At 44.6% G+C, this 27,553-nt stretch overlaps 1 protein-coding gene across 1 annotated transcript in view; it reads right to left on the bottom strand.

The window, feature by feature from the left end:
* Positions 1-27,553, bottom strand: part of LOC135386030 (atrial natriuretic peptide receptor 1-like) — a 378,177-nt gene that overhangs the window by 109,627 nt on the left and 240,997 nt on the right. The window contains exon 3 of the mRNA XM_064615739.1: positions 15,004-15,199. Coding sequence (XP_064471809.1) covers positions 15,004-15,199 — 196 coding nt within the window. The remainder of the gene's footprint in view (positions 1-15,003; positions 15,200-27,553) is intronic.

A 27,553-nucleotide genomic window follows, 5' to 3' on the forward strand; every position in this document is an offset into this window, starting at 1 on the left:
TGATGCAATGCAACTCTTAATCAGGAGAAGGTCTAAAAAGTGTTTGGATTTGAGATGGCTTGCCTTGCATCCCGCCATCTGGGTTCCCAATGTCCCGCTAAAAGTTGTGTTTCGTTTAAAAAGAAATGCCACGACTTTTTGATTGCGTGAAGCAGTCTACGGACACTGTTTGTAGACTGTTTCAAGTTTAAGAGGTGGTTTGTCTGTCAGACAGACCACCTCTAAGGCCTATAGCCATCTTCCCTTCCGAGCAAGGTACGTCATGCAATACTCTCACACATAATCACATGGGCAGTTCGACGTCTAATTCACAACGGTATCACAGCTTTCTATGATTTCTTAGAAATGGAACGCAATGGAGAAAGCGCACCACTGGTCCACTGAGCTCAGACAATGTACGTTCGAGAAAAGGACTACCATACACGTATTTTGTCTGTTTTATTGGCTCTGAACTGCGACTGATGTCGCGTTCTGGTGTCCCAGAGATTGCTAAAATAAGTCCCAAAATGTCCACATGAGAACCAGTCGTATGAAGTCATTGTGTCCAGGAACAGGAATGTGAATGTGGTTGCCCTTTTTCATAGAGGCTTGGTTATGGTCAACTTGGTGCCACCGCAGAACTCGTACCGCAAAAACGAACGACGAAATCCTCTATTTAAGCGAGTGTACAGTAAAGGATGATGTTGTTTCGCCTCTCTGCTATTGGATGTCCGCAGTGGCCCGCTACCCGCTGCTTTCGGAAGTAGCGAAACATGTATTTGCAGTACCTGCAAGTTCTGGAGCAGTTGTACGAGTGCTCTCTGCAGCCAGCCTGATCAAGACCACGAAAAGAAACAGGCTGCACCAAGGTACATTGGAGTAGCTGGTCTTTCTAAACAAGAACTTGAGAGAATAAGACTGCTTACGCGTGTTGGGCGGATGTACTACTGAGTTTGTTATAACACAACTGCGGTGTGCAGCACGCAGCCGTCACATTTAACACAACATAATTCCCGGCAGTATTTGAGAAATATGTTACTCCAATATCCACGTGAAAATAAAATGTCAGTGTCAACCTTTGCATCGCTATGTGGGCTGTTCATACTCTTCGCTGCAGGTGAGATTTATATGTGTTTATACCATGTCACGGGTCTTATCCAGCGAATGCATTCAGTAATTGTACCTTGTAGACATGGTCAGCTGCATGCTACAGTTATTCCGGGAACTTTAGCCCCCGGATTCGTTGACGGATTTGATGAATCCTGATTTAAAACCGGATTTGATTTAGCACACCAAAAACAAATCCGGATTTAAAATGATATTTGTCGCCTCAAGTTTAAATCCGGACTTGATTTGGATTTGATTTGCAGTGTTCCGAAAAACATGGATTTGATTTAAATTCGATTTGACTCGTTAAATCCGCAACACTGCTGGACAAGCATTAAAAGTGAAGATTTAGTACACATGCACGACACAATTGCTCTGCACCTTCGTTCTCATCAAACAAGTAGCTCAAGGTAAAAGTCGGAAGCACAAGCTTGCGGCAAAATCGGAAGTAGTTCGCGCCTTCAGTAACCTAACTACTGTAGTTAACTACTTAAAATAGTAGTTTAACTAGTAGTTGCCACTACATTTCTGCAAGTAGTTGGTAACTACATTTTAACTACAATCTGGTAGTTTAACTAGTAGTTTAACTACATGTAGTTAACTACTGGCCATCACTGGCATTAATGTCCTCATTAGCAGATAAAGTGCTTTTATACGTAACATGTGATGTGAAGTAAATTAGAGAGAAGCAGCAGGTATTTTGAACAGTGCGCGGTATTTAGGGTGTGCGTTTTTTTTTTTTTTTTTTATCCTTTACAGAATTCTCATCGAAGTTACAGGACGGTTACCGTTGTGCAACGCGAATTCCAGCGGTAGCTGTTGTGTGTGGATGTTGACACTTTTATATACGACACTGATATATGTACAACTACTTTAGAGTGACGAGTACTGCCTTGTGAACTGTGAAGTGAGTGGTGATGTGTAGAGCCTGGGATTAGCGGGACAAAAGCGGGATAGGAAACGCTGAAAAATCGGAACATTTTTCGGGACAACAAACCCATCTTGACGTCTACGGCCAGGCGGCCATCCTCTCGAAAAACGTATGCAACAACAAGATTAATAATTACCTAAAATTCATTAATTAAGTCTATAATTAGGGGATTTCTGCAAAAGGGAGGTAGCAGAATGAAAGTCTATCCCAGTTGAAAGCAATTGCATGTTTAAAGAATCTTAGAATGACACGCATGCAAGATGTCCATCCCCGAATTTTGAAATGCAAATGAGCCGAAACTAAAAGAAAAAGAAAAAAAAAAACGCGCCCCTGGAGCTCATCACCTTCGCCGACGGAGGCTTATCTGGTACGCAGATCGGCACCTACTCCAATCATCTCCTTCGCTCCAAATCACGTGACCCTCTGACGTAACATGGGGAGCGCCATACTTCCTGCGGTCCCGGTCGCCGTGGCTTCGGTTTTGGCTCATTTGCATATCAAAATTCGGGGAGGTATATCTTAACGCACGTGTGTGTCTCATGATTTTTTTAAACGTGGAATGGTTTTCGATTAGGACAGTCTCTTCTTCTGCTATCTCGCTTTTGAATTAAAATAGTTCACTAATAAATCTTAGGTAATTAGATCTTCTGTTCTTCTGTAGTTGCATACTTTCTTCGAGAGGATGTCCGCCTCGCCGTTGAACTCCACTGCAAAAACGGCATGTATGATGCCCTGAAATCTTTTTTTATAAAAATTCTGTAAAGGATAAAGAAAAAGAAGCTGTATACTGCCAGTAAAAGCTATGACTATGTTTTATTATTCCTGTATTTACGCTCGTATTCATTACTGTGGTGGTGGTGGTGGTGGTGGTGGTGGTGGTGATGGTGAAAGGGCTTGCCGTTGTCGGCCTCACGCATGTGGGCAACGTCACGACTGACGCCCTGGGGGAATGTGCGTCCTGGGCCGACTTCTAAGGGAACTGTGCCGACATATGTCTGAAAGCGTCTGAGGAAAACCCAGGAAAAACCCCAGACAGCACAGCCGGTACCGGCACCGGTATTCATTACTGTATCGTATGAGGTTCCACAACATCCACGAATCAAACTGTTCTGCAGCGTATGCTAACTAAGGCGCTCCTTACTTTTGGCAACATTTCCTTCGACACATCTGTAGACCTGTTCTGGGCAAATATAGCCTACTGGATACTTATGGCATCTTCAGGCAAAAGTTACCCGTAAACATATTTACCGAATTTTCGTATCATCCTGATAGGTTTAACACTACTTTCGCTAACGTATACTCCTTTACGAGCTAACGCTTACGAGAAGAGAAGCGAATCTTGCTTCCAAGGTGAGAAGGGACTGCGGGCGCCAAAGAATGAACTTTTTGGAACTTTTTAGTTCCATCCTTTTTCAACGAGCACCAAAACCTTATTCATACAAACCGGCCTCGGTGGCTCTGTTGGTAGCGTGTTCGCCTTCTGATCCCGAGATCGCGGGTTCGAACCCGGCCGAGGACGCCAGCAACTTGGTGGCAAGTTGCTTAGACACGCCGTCTTCCGCGAGGGACGTTATATACGGGGTGCCGTGTGATGAGCTTTCATCGCACGTTAAAGAACCCTCAGGTGGGCAAAAGCAATCCACAGACCGACCGCTGTGGCGTCGCTCATGATCTCAGTTGTCTCGCAACGTAAACACCCAATTATTATTATTAATTATTCATACAAGCAGATCAGTGGGCGAACTAAATCGACGTTTCCGGGGGGTAACCTATTGTAGAATTTGCACTTTTGATATTGTACTCGCATTGTTTCTTGCACCATGTGCTGTTCTTTTGTCTGTCTGTCTGTCTGTCTGTCAGTTTGTTTGTTTGTTTGTTTGTTTGTCGATTCCTGTATTTCCGTTGTATTGTTATGTTTCTGGAGCCCAGACGAATCAGCCTGAAGACACTGGCCACACTCTGGCGCATCGTCTTCGGTGTCCGCCAACAATTCCCATAGCGCCACTACATCTTGCTTTTATTGTAGCATTGTTCGCTGCCCTGCCTAGACGGAGGTTCAGATGTCCGATATTTTTATTGATATAACATGACATAAAGAACATTGAAAAGTGGACTGAGAGGGCAGGCACTGTTAAACAGTCCAAGCACGTACACAAAGTGAATACAGACACCTACAAAATTTGTGCGGAAACAGGTAGTAAGGAATCTGCACAGCAGGAAAATACAAATAACCAAAACACTCGTTAAATCCACAAAAGAAACAACATAGCACAGAAATTACGCTACGTATCCTAAGAAAAGTAATGCTTGATGTTTCTTTCCTTTTCTTTTTTAATGATGCAAAATTATCGCTGGAACGAATGCGTAGCGGAATGTCGTTTCAAATTTGACTACCCGAGGAAGGGATTGAAAATGAATCGAAGTTATGTACCGGTGAACTGGAATGAATTGAGCGCATGTATGTACAGCTAACTGAAGTCCAGTGGAAGGTCTATAAAACAGCTAGTGCGTAATCTGAGCTACCTTATACTTAATAATGATAATAATGGGGCCGTAATGGTATAGGTAAGGTTTGTCTGCATATAGCATGGCGACATTTTGCACGTGCCGCAGGGAAGGAGCGCGGTTAATTCGAGCACCTGGTGTTCTTTTGACGTGCGCCGAAAATCTCCGACACACGGTGCTGGGCAATGTTTACCTCCAACGTTTACCACATTGCTACCGTTCCGCGGCCAGGTTTGAACCCGCGACCTTGAGCTCAGCAAGCCAACACGTTACCGACTGAGCTACCGAGGAGGGTACCTCATACGTCACACGCTGGTGTATATTAAGGACGCGCAAAAGAGGGAAAGCGGACGATGCGGGTGGGCTCACGAGGATCTAAAGAGAGAATTGTCCGCGATGCCCGCTTCCGGGTCGGGAGAAAGGGGTTGAAGCTTGCTTGCATATATGAGGTCATAAACCACGAGAGCGTATGTGATATGGAAGTGGGTAAGGTGTAGTAAAGCCGTCGCCACACTTAACCGTAACGCGCGGTCGCGTGGCCCCGGAGGCGTCAGCGCCGCCAGGCGTCGACACTGGGTTCGAGACACTGGATAATTCCACACAAGCGCCTCCTCTCGACTGTGGCTTCGGATTCCCGCATGTTGCACCAACGCCTCCTATATTTAAAGATGCCTGTCACGTCGGCTGCTCTTTGCCATGCCCAGCCCTTTCCTGTTGCTCTCCTCCATTTGATCGAGTTCTCTGCTCGTGGCGCTGCTTTCCGACACATGACAGGGCGTCGTCGCAGCGGCCGTACTCGCAACGTTTTCCACAGTTTTCCACTGGTAGAAGCGAAAATAAGTTGCTATACAAAAAAGTAAACAATATTTTACCTTCAACATTGCATTTCCTTGTGTTTTACCTTACTTGGGCAATGTTCTGCGGTGCAGTCGTAGGAAACTCAATAGCAGACGACAGAAAATAAACTCGTAACGGTGTTGTTCGACGCTACTTTCATTTGTGGCTTATCGTCTCTTTTAGCGTCGTGTGTAAGATAAGACGTGGTGGAATTTCTGCTCTTTTGTCGTCTTCAATATTCTTCCATTAATTTAGAGACATCCTGTATGTTACGGAGCACATGGCGAAAAGCGAAACTGTGATGCTAGCCCAACGCAATTTGTTTTGTTCACGAAGAATCCTTCGTATATGCCTGGTTCGATAGACAGTGGTCAACATGCGTTACTGCTGCGTGCCGATATGCACGTCAAGTGCTAGAAAGAAAGAGCCCGGAGTTTCGTTTCACGAAATTCCTGCCGACGTAGAGTTGCGCCAGTAGTGGATAAAGGCGATCTCACGCAAAGACTGGGAGCCTAATGCTACATCAAACTATTCCGTTGTCTGCAGCAAGCACTTTGCCACTTCAGACTTCAAGGACAACACCAAAACACGTCAACTCAAAAATGGAGCAGTTCCCAGCGTGTTCGAGGGATACCCCTCATACATGAAGCCCGCGCCTACTAATGTACATCGGGATCCAAGCAGTCGCAAGCGTCCGCAGCTCCGCTGCGAAAAAGACACTGCTCCAAACAAAAGGCGAAAGAAAATTTCAGACACAGGCGACAAGCAATCCGTCCGTGGCACTATGGAGTGTACTCACCCTTCAGCTGCCGAGGCGCATTCACAACTAAGCGCAGCACCCACTTGTGTCGGTCTACTCATGGGTCAAACTGCAGACGAAGAACCAATCACGCTAGATACTGTAGCGGGTGGCGACAACAACACTATCTTCGATAAAGTGCCAGCCAGAGTGCCAGCATTAGCGAAGCGAGCATATGCTACGCAGACGGGTGGCACCAGGTCGTCTGCTATTGAATTTGTGAACCGCAGGAAGTGGAGAGCAAAAGAGAAGGCTCTGCGGTTGCAGGTCAAAAGAATGAAAGAAACAATTGACCAACAAGAAAAGGAGTTTCGCCAGCTCAAAGATGACTGTAGTAGTTTCCTGCATGTTGTCGCCGATGCTGAGCAGAACAACGCAAAAGCTGCATGTATACACGATCAGGTGACTAACTACAAGAGAAAAAAACCAGCGTGGTCGGAAATCACGCTGAGGCATTGCGTTATCCTCAGAAATCTGTCAACTAAGGCGTATGAGTATATTCGCGCTGCATACCTTCTGCACCTGCCTTGCAGGAACACCTTGCAAAAGTATATCGGGACGTCCACTGGTGAAGTCGGTTTCACGTCTCTCGTGCGCTGTTGGCTAGAAACTGAGCTTCAAGGTCTAACTGCGCCTCATTCAAGGGCTTGCAGTATGGTCGTCGACGAAATGCGGATAAAACAAAAGTTGCAATACCAAAAACAGCGTGATGCTTTCATTGGCGACGTCGACATGAGCACCGATTTAAAGCACCTGGTGTCAACTGGCAACAACGACAACTTGGCAAATTCGTTGCTTTGCTTCCTCCTCTGTGGCTTGGCTAATCGCTTCAAAATTCCTGTGGGATATTTTTTTACAAAGGGCTGCACAGGAGTACAGCTTGCTGAGACAATAATACACGTAATAAAAAAGACGGAAGAGCTGGAGTTCGAGGTCATCAGGCTGGTGACAGATAACCACAAAACAAATGTTGCTGCTATGGAAGCACTTTGCAAAGAAAAAGTAGCAACGTCAGCCCCTCATCCGGTGGACCCTTCCCGGCGTCTTTTTCTTTCTTTTGACCAATGTCATGTGATCAAGAACATACGGTCACAGTTTCTCGCAAAGGACATGGGTGGCGACAGAGAAATCTCATCGACTTCTTCGAAGGAGCTCTACAAAATGCAACAAGGTTCTACTGTAAAGCCCATAAGATTTCTCACGAAAACACCTATAACCATCAGACATTGAGAAAATGAGTGTCAGACATGCTGTGCAACTTTTTTCTCCAACCTGTCACTGCCGCCTTGCAGTACAGTACGAGTGTAGAACATGCTGTTCGTACACTAATGGATATCCCAATCCTAGTTTGCGAAAACGAAGAACGGGACCATGGAAAAACATTCCTGGAACTTCTGTGCAAAAAGTTTATCAAGCCACTACTCAACAACCATGCGATGGACATAACTGATACGACTCTGTTGTAAAGATGTTCGGAAGGAAACCCCTATCGCGGAAAGTGTTAAAGTTGTAGAACATTGAGTTTTTATGTTGGTACTGCGTGTTGGCCATGGTAAACGTTTCCTTTCATAAATATACGCACTCACGCATAGATAATTGTATGTTTTCCTTGTTTCGAATTTTGTAAGAAATAATTTTCAGAACCCAATGTGTTCTAGAACACTGTAAATGTATTGTTTTCGCGTTTTCCGGTCCAAGGAAGCACATGGAATACACGCGAAATGAGATATGGCTGTCTCAAAGTAGTGTCAGAACGTGGCACCACGCCGCGTAAGAAAGGTGAAACAAAGCGTTCCCCACAGTCCCATTGTGAAGCGTGCGACGTGACAGGCATCTTTAAATATAGGAGGCATTGGTTTCACCCACTGGCCTTACTCACTCTGCACTAACGCTCGTTCCCGGGCGCGCGCCGGCTGCGACTGAGAAGGGACATTGGGAAGGGAATGCGCACACACCCCATTGTAGGAATCAAAGGAGTCATAGAAGGAAGGAGTCAAAGATTCAGGAGCGGTGATAACGGACAGAGCTGAAGTTTCTTTTTCGTGTTTATGTTCGTCTCAAAAGAATGTTCATAGAATTATATCAAGCCCATAGCTCACTCACAACGCTTATGTATTCCTTTTATCTCGACAAGGGGGCATGAGATAAGCGCGCATTTCCACATTCGCAATCGTTCGCGGCCGAAGCGCCCGTTGGGTGAGGGCGCACAAACACAAACTCAGAAGGTGAGAGCATATCGAGCCACTGCCGAGCCACGTCGAGATGCGGCGCCTCTGTGCAATGATCCACATGTCTCGAACACACCGTCGAAGGTTGGCCGCTTGGTGACACTGGTGGCCACACTTGCCACGCGATCGCGGCTTTACACAGTAAGAACAGCGTTAACAGGAACTAAGCGTCCGAGCTTATAGTTCGAGCTTATAGATCCGTTAAAGGAGTATTATTCCCCATTTGCAATGGGAATGAGTAAATAAAATAACAAAGAAAGAATCGAGGTTGACGGTTCAATGAAAATGGAGCCGTTTCCGATCGCTCAAGCGTTAGGGATGAGAGAAAGTAAAAAAACGTGCGAAGGAAAAGAGACCAAAGTATAAACAGAAATCGAAATAGTAAATAAAGATATGGCTGACGACTTGCTGTAATACTTTTGTACTTTTTGCATTGGTGCTGGCAGTAAATTAAATGGAGAGTGGTAATCAGAACAATGAAGTGAACGGAGCCCTGTGCTCATTCGGTCACGTGCCTACGGGGCCATCCAACCCGCACTATCAGTTTGCCAGCTTTAGCTTGAGTTCTAGAATAATGTCTCAATCAAAGTACAGAGCTGAGTTACTACATATTCGTTAAATCACGTTTGAGTGCTCGGACATCAGCGAGGACAATTGAAAGGTCGAGTATTACAGCTAAATCGTTTCCTGGGCCAGAGCATTCTACTCATCAGGGCATATCCATTATTCATAACAGCAGATTGCCAAACAACAACAATAATTTCATTGTGATGACGATGTTGCCAAACTTTATTTTATGCTCTGAGTTCGGAAGACATAACATAACCCTACGGAACTGTATATAAAATGGCATAAATGCAGGCAAGCTGGTGGAGCAACGTTTTCCCTCTCAATTTCCCCACGTCTGTGGTGTATACTATACGTTCCCTATTTTGCGTGAAGTAAATGTTGTTGTGGTTGTGAGTCCTTTTGTGTCGTCCGTTCATCCTTTTTGCCCAAACTCAGGCTTTTTACAGTATGAAACTGTACTCAGTGTACTCAGGTGAGAGAAAATATCAAATCTTATCCAGCAACAGCGTCATGTTGGCGACGCACGAGCGCACCTGGGTGTAGGTAGAATAAGTACGAACTTAAATACAATTATTTTGCAGGAAGCGCACAGCTGGCGTGTATACTAATGATGCATTTAGTGTTTCAATATAGGAAAACCTGCTTCTGAACCTATACGCGTACGACAGAACCATGAACAGAAGGAGCACAGTATTCTTCCGTATCCTGCTCCTTTGCGAATGTGCCACAGTGTGCATGTTTATCCGAGCGTCCGTGAACCGAAATACGCAGTTCGTACACTTTTTCGTTAAACAGGGGCAAAAGGAATCGAGGCTCATGTCCGGGAGCTGTATACGCTAGGATAAACACGTATGAACACATGAATGGAATACAACCCCTGGTGCAGGCCCTACGAAAAAGTTTTCACCATGGCGAGACCGGTCATGGTGTCAGCATGAGTGCCAGCAGGAATCAGTTGTGCACAAATAATGTCATGCTTTCGCAGCGGACCCATTATGACCACTCATTGGGAACGTACAAACAGCTTAAAACGACTTGGATGTTTAGCTCTAAGTGAGGAATACACTCTGCAAGTTGAACTTCTGCGCAAGAGAGGGGAGAATGGCAGGAGAAATCACGTGTGCAGCGTTCCTCCACTCACCGGTCGGCGTGGAGTAACGAACGTGCTCGATGTTGTGGTTGCAGTTACTTCGTTCCTTCCTTCCCACGTGAACTGGCCGACCTGGGCTCTCCGCGTCCAGTTTGTTGTGCTGGGGGGCGGCGAATCATGTGCCGCGTTAGGTTACGTCAGAGGCTGAGGGAAAGGGGGAACTGAGGAGCTGCGCCGAAGCGTGACTTACGTGCGGAGTGTACGGACCTAACGTGGACCATCATAATTTCTGTGTCGTCATCACGATACCCCTCTTGCAACACCTGTGATATATGTACGCATTTGTATCATTAAACCAGTTGCTGATACTATTTTATTTTCCTTTGTTCTCGTCTCGTGCCGTTGCCCTGGGCGATTCGTCTGGTTTGGTCAGGAGAGGGGAAAGTTTGGTTAAGCTCGTCAGCAAACGGCTTTAAGATATCTGCTCCAGCTGTTCGGAATATAAGTTCAAAAAGCGCGCCCATGCAAACGCACCATGGCTAATTATGCAGAGCTCATTATTCATGCCACCGACGTAATATCTGACGTCATTTGTTTACAGTCGTAGTAGTTCGCACAACAGATGGATGGCACTGATGGTCTCTATCATGGCGTCCTTCTCGAAGACGCAGTGTCGTATGGGAGTTTCCCTACCTGTCTACATAAACCTTGCTGTATTTGTGCAATGTATTTGAGTTATAAATCGATTAATAATTGAAGCGAATGTTAGTGGTACAAGTGACATCAATACTGAATTGACCGCGCCTTGAACTATTGCCTGCACATCTGCTTACATAACATCTGCAGATGGGATACTTTCACTGTTGGAGCATGAGGCCAGGCGAGAAGATTGCACTGTTTGGGATTTCAGGATTTATTCGGATGAATCCCGGGACTTCGGGACTGAGACAAAAACGATGCAGCAGCGTCATGGTGATCGTGCGTGTTGATCATGCGTGTGTTTCGTGTGCCCCTCCCCGGCGCTCTGTGCCAATACGTGTTAATCAAAACATTCCTCATAGCTTGATGGTCTCAGTTCTTTTTAACATGCGACGCTTTTCATAGAAAAACTTTTTTATGCTCTCAAGTAATGGGGTAAATTTTATTCGCAGTCCATTGGTGTCGCTGTCTGGCAGACTCACATTGCACTCACCTATTTATTTCAGACAGTCACCAAAGACGAAACGAAGCGCAGATTTCCAAACATGGACGATTGAAGTATCAAAACGGGTAAGGCAACAAGAAGAAAATGCGCATGTATCTCAATGTTTAATGTTTAAGAAAAACTGGCGTTCGAAACTTCAGATGGTTTACTTGTCAAGCGAGTGGTACAGGTTGTTTTCAATGAGTTGTTTGTGGAGACATTTCATGGAGGCCCTAGCAGTTTTCAGCAATTTGCCCAGTCCCCTCAACTTCCAAAGTTCAAGTCCATCCTTGTCACGCAAGATGCAAAACCATAAGCTAGTTGAGTCGCCTGACTTCAGCGGGAAGTAACTACACACTTCGCTTGTCTGCTCATAGTAGAAAATAAATCGACAGCTCCAATTCCACCAACAATAGGTTTGCAGTATTTTTTTTAAATCCCGAAATCCCGGAATTTTTCTCACAAGATCCCGGTATTTTGGACCTGAAAAACAGTCACGGTCCCGGGACTTCCGGACATCCTGGATTCCAACACTATAATACTGAGGAAATGAGACTGAGTGCGGTAATACGACACTGACGAAGCAAGCAGAAAGCACAAAGATTTGATGCTTCTTTTTCATGCTCCTCACCCATCCACCCTCGCCCTTGTAGTGGTAATAGAACTGCTAAGCAGAAAGGCTTGGGAGGTGATGGTGATGGCAAGAAATATTCATTCGCTGTGTCAGTTTTAGAAACTTAAACTTTCGTTTGTGAGCTCTTAAGAAGGAAAGAAGACAACATACAGCGTGCGTTGCTCCATGTCTATCATATTGCCTATACTTGATGTTGACGACTTCTCGCAGATCCATTAACCGAAGCCTCACGCCCGTAATCACCTTCCTTTCACGTGCATGTAGTTTAATCACTCGTCCAGTGCTTGGCAACATTTTGCCGCAAGCTAAAGTTGAGCAATTACCTCACTATTGGGTCTACGGGGATAAGGGAACGAGAGCGTGTTCCGCCGTGGAGCCAACCCGATCTCAACGGTAGATGCCGCCATGATTACAGTGAAGTCAGCATGGCCTAACGTATCAGACGAAACACAATTACATCAAGTACTTTGCTCTGAGCTTAACAGTTCATCCTGCTGGAACTGAGGAGGATAAATAGAGGATGCGAAAGAGAGTATTTGCTATCGTGTTTTCTTATTTGCAACATTTTGTTTCTTCTGCCGAATTCAATTATTACACAAAGATGATACTTTTGATACGTACCGTATTCTGAAGTCTTAAAACGGAACTTCACGGAATAGAGCTTTGCACGAGCACGGGCCCCCGATCCGGCCCACGGCCCGGACCGAGCATCGCTCTGTGCATTTGCTCTGTGCTCCGGGCCCGGTTGAGCCGGGTTAGGGCTGACAAAATATGCCAGCACCCCAGGCCGGGCAGGGCTGGGCCCAGGCCGACAAACATGTATCCGTGAACTTGATGGAAATTTGTGTTCTGAGGCTTCTCTCTCTTGATGTCTCCGTGAGCCCGGCCGGGACGCGCAGCTAATTCCGTACAATGCAGGGTGTTAGTATGATCACGCGATTGCGTCATTCCTGTGCATATATTTGCAAAAACAAAGAAAGGACGCTGAATTATGGGTATGGTTTTACCCTCTAGAACAGAGGCCTGAAACTCAAATCGAGTCGTGGGTCACATCAACTTTAGACTACATCTTGGAGGACCGCAAAGTAAAGAAACAACCGTAATTCCCATAAAATACCCTAATATTGGGAAAACCTTATGAGGAACGCCCTATCATGTGTACAGTTTCTCTCTCCCACCTCTGTATCCCTTGTTAACCACAACAACAACAACATATACAGGGTGTTTCAAAAAACGTGTCATTTGGACATTATAAAAAAACGGGGCGACGGAAAAATGCGGGGTAAAGGGCACTTGTGTGGCAACTGAATTTGCCATCTTGCAAAAATATTTTAATTTGATTTTAATTAACATAAATTGAATTTGTTTAATTGAACTCCAAAATTTCCCAACTCAACCTAACGTTTTTTTTTTTTTTTTTTACAGAATTAGAGAGCCTGTAGCGAACTTAGTCAGATCCACCAAGAAATCCGCTCGATATTGCAAAGGGTACTGCCCGAAAAAAGTACCGAAGTTGAGGCTTCAGAGTTTCGGGTATTCAACAGCGCACCAAATCAGTCGGAAAAATGCGCGGAGGGCAGGACATGCTCCTGCCCCCATGAAGCTACAACAGTTTTATCGCCGGACCGGCGTGCAGCACAAGACGCGCAGATAACAAGGCAAGTGACATTCCACCATACGTTGATAAGCGGCAAACAAAAATGATTCCGCGTCTTTTTTCCCGCCCTGTTTTTTCGACCTTCTATCTTTCATGGGGGCAGAAGCAGTCCTCCTCTCCACGAATCTTTGCGTCTGATTTGGTGCGCCGTTGAATACCCGAAACTTGGAAGCCTCAATTTCGGGACTTTTTTTGGGCAGTTCCATTTGCAATATCGAGAGGATTTCTTAGTGGATCTGACTAAGTTCGCTACGGGCTCTCTAATTCTGTAAAAAAAACGTGAGGTTGACTAGGGAAATTTTGGAGTTCAATTAAAGAAATTCAATTTATTTCAATTAAAATCAAATGAAAATATTTTTTCAAGGTGGCAAATTCAGTTGCCACACAAATGCCGTTTACCCCGTATTTTTCCGTCGCCCCGTTTTTTTATAAAGTCCGAATGACACGTTTTTTGAAACACCCTGTATATTGTGATGATGAAGTGGGGAGGTTTTCCACTCTAGGAGTGGAACGCTACCCCATAGCTAGGGGGTCTAATATGAGTGGTGACAATGATGAGTAATGACGATGAGAGATGACGGGAATGATCGAAGTGGCAATGGCAATGCTGAACGTGATCGTGATTGTTAACCACAGCCTAGTATTGTTCCCCTCAGTCCTGTTGAAGACGACGCTGTCGTCGAAACGTTGACTCCTTTAGGTAATGCCAATTTCCCCATAGTCTAGTTTTACGAGTATTAAATTGTAATACATTGTAGTCTCATACTAATTCAAGACCCCTATCATTATATAATGCTGACCTGCCTATAGTCTAGTCTTATCATTTTTAAATGTAATAAATTGTAGTCTCGTACGAATTCCTTAAAGGTTCACAAAGGCCTTAAGGCCAACAAAGGTTACGCGTCTTTCGTCATATCATTCGACATCATAACTGGCAAACTGTTGCTCACTAAAGTGTATCGACGGCATCGCGATAAACCGTCAATATAGCGCACTTGAGAAGCGTGAGCTCATAACCTACGGGACCCGGGATTGAGCGTTCCAAGTGGCTCAAGGATCGTTGCCGTTATTGTAGTTTTTCCACAAACACTCTAAAGACAGAGCTTCACCGCATAGCACGCTGTGCGCCAACCATTGCCACAAATGATAGGGTTATTGCTTCTGATTCGAGAGGAGAGGAGGGGGGCGCACGCCTTTTTGTGGCAATTTGCATATATGATAATTGCCACAAAAAGGCGTACGCCTCCCCGTCTCCTCGAATCAAAAGCGATAACCCTATCGTTCGCGACAATGATTTGCGTACTACGTGCTATGGGCTGAAGTTCTGTTTTTAGAATAAAGAACTAGGCACAACGATCAAACTTCGCACCAGCGTTCAACGCCTTCTTCTACAATACTATCAGTCGTCGTCGACTCGTCAAATGCGAATGCCAAGGACTCAGAGAAGAATAAAAAGTATTACAAGTGTTAGTAACGTACGAACCTCGTCGGTGCTGTATTCGAAGTCGAACACCCTCCGAGCAGTTTCCCTCAGGGCCGTCTTGAACTTTCCGAATTCCGGTGTTTCTGGAATCCGCGTTTGGACAACAAGAAGCGCCTCGTACGCCTTGCGGGCCCGTTTGTTCCTGTCGTTCGTGTCCCACTCACGGTACCATGGCTTGGTGTTGCTAGCATTCCGACTGAAAGAGAGGATGGAATTTGATATTTATTACGAGGTTGAACACACACACAAAATTTGTGGCTAAGAATTCCGTAACGCACGCAAGTCGCTCACACCGTCAAGTGTCCCTCAAGAAATATGGCTCGACTCAGCCGTAGGGGATATTGGGACGACAAAACTTCGAAGAATGAAGCATCTCAAAACAATTTCATAAGTGACGAGCTTCCGTGCAGATGCTGCATTCTGTGCAGTTTTTCTCGTTTCGATAGTCTCTCCCTCATCGGTATTGTCGGTTGACTTTCAACGGCTATGAGCTATAAGGAATGGGTTGACATAGTCGTCCTTCACTGCCCCGCTGAGCCGTACAGGCACTTTCCTATGTGCCAGTAGACACTCAGTTTTAGTGCATTCTTATCATAAAAGGCTTTCTCACGTATGTACGCGATAACGTTGCAAGTATATAGCAACATGGGAATCACAGCCCCATAATTTTGTATTTGAAAGGTTATTTGTAAAAAGCAACGCATCATTATTACCACTCTGTATGATACGAATATGACCTGAAGCAGCCTTTACCACGACCACTAGCATTTTGTCGCGCAGTTGATGTGGTACAAAGTTTGAAATAATGGTCTGCAAACAAACGTCGTAACGAGCAACGTTGAAAACTGCGATCGTCTTTCACTGGGAAAAATATGTATATATTTCTGTAGTGCGTGAATATCAGGATTATGGTTCATAAATATATTCTGTGTAAGTGCGTACTCGGCACCTTTTTCGTGCCACAGCTCCTCGTTTCTATACTGAGGAATTCAACGCAATATATTTCGGAAGCCCGGGCCTCGAATCCCCTCAAGTTATATTACGTAATAGGAGGCGAACGTCGCCTATTGCATGTCGCAACTTTGAATGCGACACAGATCTGAATAGCCACTTTCTCTGCAACACCAAACCATACACTTTACGCTTTTGCTGTGCCATGCGGTCTGTAGATAGAGGGCGCGCTTTATTCCCTAACAATCACTGTATAGTGGCAGGCCTCGACGCGTGCAGCTGCTACAAAACACGTATTCTTCCGACATCAGGACGTTTCATGACAGGAGCAGGTTCAGCAGTAAGATGTAAGCATTCTTTCTTCTTCTAAGCTTCCAGTTGCCACGCGTACAGTGCTAGTGTTGTGAGCATGCTGCCAGTAAAACAAAACCGGACTGTTATCCTCCGTCTTACCGAAAAAGTAAAGGGCCCGAAAAGACAGACGCCGGGTAGCCAGATAGCTCATCTATCTTTCCTCCACGTCTCTGAAGCAATTATTCCTAATTTCGCTAATGTTGCCTGGAATTTCACGAATGTATCTTTGCAGCACCTGTCGCTTCAAGAGTGTTGTGCTAATGTATTTAGTGCATTAACTATCCGTAGTGTCCGTCGATGAGAACGTTGAATTCTCTTAGGGCAAGGACGACTGCTGTGAACGTTAATCAGTCATGTGACGCTTATCCGGAATTTAGGTATCCGGAAAACTCGTTATCTGGACTACACTACCGGGAACGAACCTGCTACCATTGGCTTTTGTCTCGGTTATCAGGAATTCCTTATCCGTATCCGGACAGCGTATGTGCGCGCACTGATGTTCCAGAACCTATGTAATCCTGATTTGCTTATCCGGAAATGTGTCAACGGCCTCTGCACTTGGCATGTGCTGTGTTTGCATTGTTCCGGGAAGGGGTCAAATCTCACCCGGGGCCTTCTGTACTGTTTGGCTCTTTCCCCAGATTTTTCGGGCATTCAAGTCGTTCTACCAAATGGGGCTTGTGCATGAATGTGCCGAGGAAGGAAAACCACAAAACGCTGGCTTGAGGTGGAGTTTAAGAGCAGCATGGTGACGCAGCTGGTACCGCGGCGGCGAGCAAACTTCTGTCACACGTGTCAAAGATGCCTACTAACCTCGAGCATCCTACTTTGGATAACGTTCTGAGGTAACGGATACGAAGGGCGATGCTTTTCTTGTTTTCTTTCTTCTGGAGCAGTAAATTTGTCTCCTGAATTTTCGGGTTTCCCTGGAAGTTCGCTTGATTTGCTTATCCCGACGAAAATGGACGACTCCCGAGGTGTCCGGATAAGCGAGACAGTTGGTTCTTGTTGTCCCGCCTTATCTTTCCTGTTGCTAGGGTACCGTAGGTTTCCGGCATCAACATCCGTAGCGTTCATAAAGTAGGCGTTTCCGTGGACGCCGCCTCCATTTTCTAATAGGGTGATCAGTAAACACGGGTAGCTCGAGCTGATACAAGAGCAAGGTTGAAGACACAGGGAACACGCGATATAAGCTGTAGTGGAACGTGTGTGACAACAACCCCATTCCGGCGTCTGTCCTGTTAAATTAAGGCGTAGTTATTTTTGTATGCGGCACTACTACTTTTATTTATCCGTCTTCCATTTAGTTCTTCTTTATGTGCGTGGGTTTTCTAGAACAAGTTGCTGTTGTCAGAAGTTCTACGTATTATCGGAAAAAGCATTACCTTGTTCAATTTTCGTAAACATGCACCGAGGGTGTTATAAGAGGCAGTCAAGACGAAAATTAGTTAAGTAAGAGAGAATGACCAGATGACAAGACAAACATGGGAGTTCATAATTAGGAAGTAGTGGGATGCCGAAAGAGCACTTTCTAGTCCCGTTCTTTTTATGCAGAAAACAAAATCAATATTGCGAAGAGGAAAGTGTCCCGTAAATGAAAGAGTCCCGTAAATACAATAAGTGGAGTGCAGGTGGTGGTTCATCCCTCGTCAAATTGCCTAAATAACATTGCATAAACTGAGAGGCCATCGTCTCTCGGATACACACGATAGTTTGTGTCACGAATACGCAGCATTTGAAATACGAATAAAATAATCATCTTAAAGGTATTTCTAGTCGCTTTTATATTATTTTCACAGTCGCCACTTTTATTCTATACCTCACCTTGGACTCACTTTCCGTTTAGCGGGCATGTTTCCTGCTATTGGCATTTAATTTCTGTTGAAAATTTTCACTGTGCGCATTTATTGATGCCGTAGTAACAGAGAAACAAAACGATGCCAATGTGTGACGAGACATCCACATACATAATGCAAGAGGATAATGGTGATCATGATGATCGAGGTTGACCTCTGCACCACTGCCGTCTGGAGAATTGAGACGATTTACGGTCGGATGATGTTAGTCTATCACAGTTCGCTCGAAAACTTCATGTAGGCTGGGAATAATAAGGTCGACCGTATAAACACACTCTAGAGCAATAAATTACGATAGAAATAACATGCACGGTATTTTGACTAAATGTAGAATGCTAGAAAGATGTGATACGTTACACCTCGTCTTCATGTTCGCTCGTGTTATACAGTGAGAAATGAAATTAACGTAACTGTACACCAATAAACGGCAGAAGCAAAAAAAGGGTTCTTGAGGGTTCAAAAAGGGTTAGAGAAATCTGATTCTATTATACCTGTTTACGAGTAACTTGTCATAATCATGTATTTGCTAGGTAGCCTATCAAATTGATGCACGTGAGTTAAAATGCACGCAGTTGGGACTGGACATTCACGGAATATAGGAACTGTTTAGTGAGTTAAATACGCACTCTTTGTTGAATGATATAACAATAAAAAAAAACGATATTCGATTTGAAAACTGTCTAACAAACTTTTCGTCAGAGCGGATAAACATTTTAAAAGTTAGTCTCCTATCCCAGACACCGCAAACGTGACATTTAGTAAAAGTGGAGAACATTGCTACCGCTAAAAGAAACTACACCAAAGAATACCTTGCACTGCCTTGAGCGACAATACATTGTGAAATGTAGCTCAACGACATACAGGAAATTCCGTTGAGTCTCCCGTACCGGTCAGGCAACCCTTGCCGGCAGCGTATACCAGCGGTAAAACTAAGCCAACTTACTTTCTGAACTACTACGACATGACCTACAAATATATATATATATATATATATATATAACTGTGAAGTAATTTCGCTTCTGTCGATTATTTATATGAATATATTTTAACTTAGAGCTAGTTCTGAATCGTGCAAAGAGAATCCGTAATTGGAAGAGGCCCGTCCAGCAAAGTCAAATCAAACGGTCATTCTCTTTCGGCAAATCTCTTAAGCCCTCATCTTTGCGGACGGTCTGAGATCTCTTAAAATTTTTACGTACTACTGAATCGGACTGAATGCATGTATTATTGAATCTTTGATCGAACAAATGGAGGCTGCGGGACTTGTGAATCACAATTCCAATGTCGTTCCCGGCAGCTCTCCATTTTTAAGCTTTCATTCCTGTTACACAATTAAAGCGGATAATGTGAAGCTTCCTGCTGCGTAACTTTGAAACCTCATTTCGGCGAATCATATTAACATTTATTTGGTCTTTTTTTAGCTGCTTGGGTCTCACCTAGAAACTCGGAATAGCGCTTCTTGTTCTTTTCTTTTTTTTTTTCTCTCTTTTGGAAGGCGTACTTTAATGTCGTCATACAGACACAAACCAAAGTGTTGAGCTAGGCGTAAAATATTGTGACTAATAATTCATTATGCGTTATTTATGGAATCACTTACTTTTTACTCTTTTTGTTTGTACTCTGCCTCTCATGTCTCTGTCTCTGTCATACACCAAGACAGTCGGTAAATCAGTAGCACCTATTTCTAGGATAGCTGGAGATTGTGACTAAGTTATTTCTAAACTCCACGTTACCGCCGCGAAGCCACTCCCGTTATGAGCGGCGTACAGGCGTATAAAGGGAGAAAGACGAGAGGAAGGAGTGAGAGACAGGGGGTTTAGTATGCGTCCTAAGCCGTACTCCAGGGGGAACTATGGCGATATTCATGTGGAAAACCTGCCGGAAAACCCAGAGGGAACAACCTCAGACAGCACAGCCGGTGGTAGGATTCGACCCCACCACCTCATAGTCTTCAGCACGACCTTGGCTAACCCCGACGAGCGGCTGCTTTTATCATTCGGCCATGACACTGGTGATAGCGAAGTAGACAGCAACAATTAACTGTAGCGACACGGAGTCAGAACCACACGCATCATGCGATCCATTTTCGTTCACTTGAGAAATCTTTCGAGCAAAATAATGACTTTCCCAAGACATCAAGGAGGTGTCTTAGAATAATCACAATGAGATGCATACACTTTTACATAACTTTCTGAGGGGTGATTTATGCTTCTATTTTGGTATTAATTCTTTGTCTGTGATAAATACTTTAATAGTCCCTTAGTCACCCCCCTTTTTACCTCAAACTATATTTCTAGCTTATTACAAAAACCTGAATGGAGATTCCTAGCTAATGTCGCATCTCCAACTGCTTTGCGGAACGACTTCACCTCGCTTTCTGCCGTCTTTCGTATTTCCTTCTGTGTTCGGGGGTGTGTCGGTGACATGCTTGGACTGCCTGATACGTTTCGGAACAACAGTGTGGCAGAAGGCGCTCCCTGCCAAAGACACACGTGCCTCTTCTGGCGTTTTTATACCTATTTATATAACACGGGTTAACAGCTGTCCGTGAAATGTTGCCGTCGTTGAGGCGGAGGAGCTGGCGTACGGCACCGTAAGACAAAACGCATACCTCATGCATCTCATAAAAACAACAGAACAACGAAAAAAAAAACATCTGATGACTAAGATACGCATATTTATTTCCTCGATTCACACACGAGAAACCGCTTTCCATAAAACATTTATTCCATTATATGGATAGCGTTAGAGCAGATTTTGTAGTAGGGGAAGGTAGGGGCAAGATGAGACAGCAATGAAATGTTGAGCGTGATGTACCTTTACCACTTCAGGCACTCTATAAAACGCAACATTAACTTGTCTTCAAATGTAGTGCATGGCAATGGTCAACGCCAAGATAATATTGTTGGCAACTGAATGCTTCACCTTCCCACTTAGAATTTAATTCTCATCGGCTTCCCGCATTCTTCGTCTTCAATTTCCGGCTCTCCGAGGAAAAACTATCTTCAGTGAGGGATCTTCTGTAGAAGACAATCGTGAGAAAGAGAAGAAAAAGGAGTAGTAGCGGTCATTTAGCAAAATATTTCGCAACCCTGTTCCATGTAATCTTTTGTGACCTCGTGTATCGTATGTTGTACTTTACAATGGTTCCGGTGGGTAGATTAACAATGAAACACCGATATGGCGATAAGTTCACGAAGTGGACACTTCCAGCGAATCCTCCAAATATTTTTATCATGGTATCATTCTTCAAGCAAGAAAACAAAATAAAAAAAAAAAAAAGGTCACTGGAATACGAAAGCACGGCTCGGATTCCAACGATGAAAGATGAAAGTCACAGATTCCAAATCATGGGCTCCAAATCCATGTCTCTAAAAACCGTCACTCGGATTTAAAACCCCGTCGCTCGGCTTTGAAACCCCGTCACTCGACTCCAAAACCCGTCACCCTCCATCGAAACCCGTCAGTCGGCTTTAGAACCCCGTCACTCTGCATCAAAACCCGTCACTCGCCATCAAAAACCGACATTAGACTCCATCAGCCATTCATTCGGCTCCAACTTGAAAATTCAAGACCTGTGGACGTCAACCTGCAATTTTGTCTTCTTCTTTATTATTTTTTTTTGTGGAATAGCAAGTCGGCTCTTTGCCTGGCTAACCTTTCCTTGTTTTTTCTTAATAAAAATATCCCCCCGCAATTTAAGTTTTTTTTTTTTTGTGGGCAACGTTGGCGACACAAGCTCAAGGATACTGTATAAAACATCATAACAGAGTTCCGATGACTGGCACGCCTTCGTCTACGGTGACATCTGGGTGTTGCATTTCTACGCAAGATGGACTACAGTTTAAAAAGAAGGTCGTGGATGTGTTTGAACAATATTGTTTTCCCAATATCACTAATACAAATTAACATCGTATCGACACCTCTCTAACACATTCTTTTCTTCTTCTTCTTCTTCTTTTTTTTTTTTTGCTGTGTACTTGAAGAGGACATAAGCTCGCTCAGTGCGAGTCTTTTTCCAGCTGATTCAAGTTTATACTGAAGGAGGTATTTTCCTTCAGTGTGGAATTTTGCTTCAGGACGTGTAACATTGTTTTTCTACGCTTCGTAATTCTATTTACAAGTCTTGTCTTGTCTTAAAATTGTCTTTTTCCAGCTGATTCGAGTTTCTACTGAAGGAAGCCTTTTCTCATATAAGTACTGATTGTGTTTGACGAGAAGAGGCACAGGTGCAACTTGTGCACGTCGTTCAGGTGCTCGACCAAGCGGGAAACTCGTCTCGTTGTCCTCTTCTGCGCTATCGAACTGAGCAGATGTCGTAACGAGACAGTGAATTAAATGGAACTACAGTTTGTCATGTGAGATAAGTACGTTCAGTAAAGGAGTTAAGAACTCCTATCCGCCGCTATTGAGTTACGGGTGCAATAGCTGTAATATTGTTCTACACTTCGTAATTCTATTTACAAGTCCTTGTTCACTACTTATCCTGCATAACGGGTGCAACGTTAGTACAACAACAACGCACTTTTTTTTTCGGATACGGGCGACTAGACTGCCGCCATCCAGATACCTCTATCCACTGTTACATCATTTGTATAATTGTAGCACCCAATCAAAACACCGACGCGGAGTGACGACGCGGCTTGTTCTCTACGATGTGGTGCTATTCACTTCCTTTCTGACGACGACGACGACAGCACACAGCTATAACACAGTGTACGCATTTTGTCTTCGCCCACAAAGCACGCGGGACCTTTCTTTCTTTCTGCACATGCTATCTGCGATAAAGCCTAATATGAAGATAAGAAGAAATCTCACGTTGAAAAACAGTGGCGGACCGACCGACCGACCGCGGAACAGAGCCGAGTTAACCGTGATCGCATGGGTTGGATACGAACCTATCGGATTCATCTATACAAAAAGTGTCACAGCCAACGAGTTAAAATCGCCGTTTGGTGTTAAAACAAGTTGGTGATAAAACAACAAGTGGTGTTAAAACAACAAGTTAAAATCGCCGTTAAAATCGCCGGCGGGCTATTTTGGTAGAGTTGACAGCCTCTTTAAATGCACGGTCGCATCCAGTTCAATCAATTCCGAAACTGTGATGGCATTTTATTCCTCGTTGGCCATTGACCACTGTATCAAAAATTCCACATGAAATAGCAGCATAGTGCTATTCGATGGAACACATCACGAGCAGACGCCGGATGTTGAGAGTGTGCAGGAATTCCCTCTCTGGAAAAAGTTGAAAACGCTATTATCTACACCAAGGTTACTAATCACATCACAGGCTTGAAAAAGCAAATCCCGCGGCTGCGCGAAGCAGACGAACACGCAGAAACAAAGCCTTTCTCCTCTCCGCTCCGGCTTCTCACTCCTCCTATTAGGAGGGACGTGACGCTGATGTCGCTGCCGGCGGAGCTTCCGCCGCGGCGGAAACAGAACTGATCTTTAAAACTCATTTATTTAATATCTAAGCAGTTGTCGGACGAAAAAGAAAAAAAAAATGCCGTTGCCGATCATAGTGATATGTCTTTCATCAGTGGGTTTCCGTATGCGGCCGTCCGTGTAACAATGGGATTGAAAAAGAAAAAGAACATGAAGACTGTCTCTACAATGTTTTCGTTTAGTGCTTTGCTTAGTGTACAATATCTAGTCCTTAGTTCAGCGTTTAGCAGTACACGTTACCTCAAAAAAAAAAGGAACTACCGTATTTTCCGGTATATAAAGCGCACCCCTAAAAACGGGCCGCATTTGAAAAAAGCTCCATGTATAACGCGCACCGCAATGTTGCTACAAGCTTCTGTACTGCCACCACCATACAACATACCAAGGCGGTGTATAATACACGCATATGCTTTATTTGAAACATATTTAGCTTCGCGTCCATTCTCAATCACGCCAGCCTTCTGAAATAAATTCAGGATTATTTACTACTCAATAGCATCCTTAAGCAGTATCACTAATTTTTATTAAGTCCAGCGCCCTTTCGCCGGCTTTGTCAACTGACCCTAAGAGATTTGTGAGAAACTCACAGCACGCTCTGGAAGAGGCTAGAATTTGTACGACACCGATCAGAAAAGGAACTGTGTAGGAAAATATTTCCGTATATAACGTGCACCGTTAGATAACGCGCAGGACCTCTTCAGAGCACTTTTTTACTGTATAACGCGCGCGTTATATACCGGAAAATACGGTAAATACTGTCACCCGCTACCTCGGAAAACAGGGTAGTAAATAGGTTTTTCGTTACTAAAAAAAAGAAACAGAACGAGCTCCCGTTACCGCTGTTGGTATAGTTGCTCTTTCGCTATAATGATATACCACGGAGCCAAGGTGTCAGCTGAACATGTGCTTGATTTTGACTAGTGTTCCAAATGACTATCAGTTATCTTAGTGTATTTTCTCGTGAAAATGTACAACGCAACCTTGAATGCCGGCATACCGCGCAATATCATCCTAGAAGCCCACAGGAACAGACTGGGCTCGAAGTGGTCAATGACACGAGTGGATATCTGAGGAACCTGGAGACTCAACATCCACGTGAAGTCATCGCGTTTTAGAAGCCCACGGCATGTTGACATACTTCACAATCTCGTTTATATTGAAACGGAAGTGAACAAAAAGAAGCGAGAAGCTTGGGTTAGGATGGTGTTACAAATTTTTGTAACGAAATCGGTTGTAGTTACCTTTTTTCGCAAAGTCACAAAGTCTATAATTCGTTACCAGAAAGAAATAATTCGTTACAATGCAACGAATTGTTTGTAACGGGGGGGGGGGATATGGATATAGTTAAAGAGAGGGAGGGAAATGTTAGCCTGCGCTACGGCGACTTGCTATTCCCAGCTAAGAAAGAAAGAAAAAGAAAAACAAACAAACAAAAAGGCAAACCAAACAAACGGATTACTTACTACTATGGTGTTTAGTTATGTTTTGTTTAGTGACTCCGACTATGCCTCCGCGTTTGTTCATGTCATGTACGCTTATGTACAAATTTTTATCCATTCCTCACAGAAACGGCCATTACTATCGATCAAATAGTAATTAAGAAATAATGCGATATCTCCATTGCAACAGCAAAGTGTATTGGATTGGATTGGATATGAAAGAATAATACAGAGAGGTTAGTCCCGACCCAGTCAGGACTGGCTACTCCAAAACAGCGGGTGGAACAAAGTGTATAATCTGATGTTGCTGTGCTACTGTACCGCTTCGGGACGAGCATCCCAGAGTTCGATTGTTACTTTCACGGAACAGAATAAGCTTTATAAAAGAACAAAACACCACCAACAACAACAACAACTTTATTTTGGTACGAATGAACAAAAATGGAATGCAAAAATGTTATTGCTTGAAATCAGATCGGCTAAATGGAAATAAGTAGTGCCATACAATCGACCCCTGTTTATCTGGCCTTCACTTACCCTGATCCCGCGCTATCCGGACAAGAAACGTGAGAACATATTTGAGCCCACGCAATATGCCCTCATTAGTCCCGGCTTTAGTTTCTTTTTGGATCCGGACAAAAACTTCCAGGAACCGCTGAAAGAAATGCCCAACAATCGCCTTCATCCGGTTGGCTGCAGGTGATCCACTGAGCCATGAATGATGTTTACTCGGAGAGCTGTCCTCCCTAATGCGAAAACAGAGTTCGAGAGCTGTTGACGGCATAGCAAGGGTCTATTAACGTTGACCGGCATGATGACACCTACGCCGCGATTAGGGCTAAATATGTCATTAACATTCTCGCTTCTCTTGAGGAAGCCAGTGTTTTAACTCTTGAGAATGCGCGCAATCGACAAGGAACGGCAGTGGAATTTTTTTAACAGAATAATATTACCTTGAAAGGTATACGTCATCAGCAAGAGTTTCACAGGAGCTGGATTGTACGGAACAGACGATGAGCAGTTTTCTACGCTTTCCAAAATTGAGCACGGGCTTGTTGGCAACAAATGGTTCGTCTACTCCCGAGCTTCATTTATCCAGATCCCCCGCAATGCGTGTATTTTCACTGGAAAGAGCCAGTGACCAGCTCCGGTGGCGCAGCGGTAACGCGTGCGCTTGGAGACTGGGAGGTCCGCGGTTCGAATCCGCGGGCCGGCTGTGCCGTCTGGGGTTTTTCCTGGGTTTCCCTCAGATGTGTAATAGGCGTATGCCGGCACAGTTCCCCTGAAGTCGGCCCATGGACGCAGCTATCCTCCCCCCGAGCGGATTCCGCTCGGTCTTCCACTTCACCCCTTCCTCTCCTCCTCTCCACCACCTTTCCCTTCCCGAGAAACATGCCGCCAAATCAGGCAGGCAGCCCTCTCGGGTCCTCCCAACGACACTCCTCCTCCTCCTCCTCCAGAGCCAGTGCGGGATAAATGAGGGGTCGACTGTATTTTCATGCGCGTGAAAGAGCACGCGTATTTCGGGTGTTTGAGCAAGGATAGGCTGTCACCAGAATTAAGCGTCCCACAAAAATACGACCTTAAATCAGAGTGTACGCGTCTGAAAACGCCATTGGTCGGCTTTCAAATACGTCCGTCTCTTTGCTATTGCAGTAGCCTAACGCAAACAACCCGACCAAAAACTGGAAACGTGAGCGTAATTTAGATCAAATATAAGAGTCACTCACATGTAAGCGCCATGGCGCTCTATTTATGTTGGAAGCCCAGAATAGTTGCAGACAGACTCAAATCATATTACTGGGAAGACAAATGTGTACCGTGAGAGACTGCGCCTATTCATATTTAATTACAACCTTCGCGTCTCATTGATCAATGCCGACCGTGCCTGAGAGCTTGCTGAAAAATACTGCGTACCTGTAATACGGCGCCTTCGTGAAGCAAAGAATGCGTACAACGAAAAGTAGCTGTTCGTCCTTGAGGACTGCGCTCTTTTTGTTTCACTGTCTTCAGTGAAAGACAACACATTTGAACAAAGGAAGCAGAAAACACATCTGTGCCGACTTATGATGTCTGAATATGAATGTTTACTGCTTTTCTAGAGTTCGCAGATCGAGCCGTTTGACCCGTATGCCGTGTTGTCTTCAGCGTTCGCCCAGTGGTGAGGCTTGGTGAGGCTTATTTACCATGGAAGTAACGAAGTAAGGAAATGGTTTCGGCACGCTGGTAACAATCAGCCATAGTTATAACTGCGACAGGACGCGTACAGACACGGACACGGTAGTGACTGTCCGTGTCTTGTCGCACTTATAACTATGGCTATTACCATGTAAGGTGAATGAGTCGTTCTCATTGGAATAAACTAGAGCGATATAAAAATTAATTCTGTGCAGACATTAATGCTGAGGTGCTGAGACGCTTTCGAAGCTTCTGATGGGCGGTGGATTACTCCACCATGACCCCAGACTTAAATGGGGGGGTGTTTGAAACGCTTTCCACAAC

Source organism: Ornithodoros turicata, chromosome 2, assembly GCF_037126465.1.
Source record: "Ornithodoros turicata isolate Travis chromosome 2, ASM3712646v1, whole genome shotgun sequence".
NCBI classification, from domain to species: Eukaryota; Metazoa; Arthropoda; class Arachnida; order Ixodida; family Argasidae; genus Ornithodoros; species Ornithodoros turicata.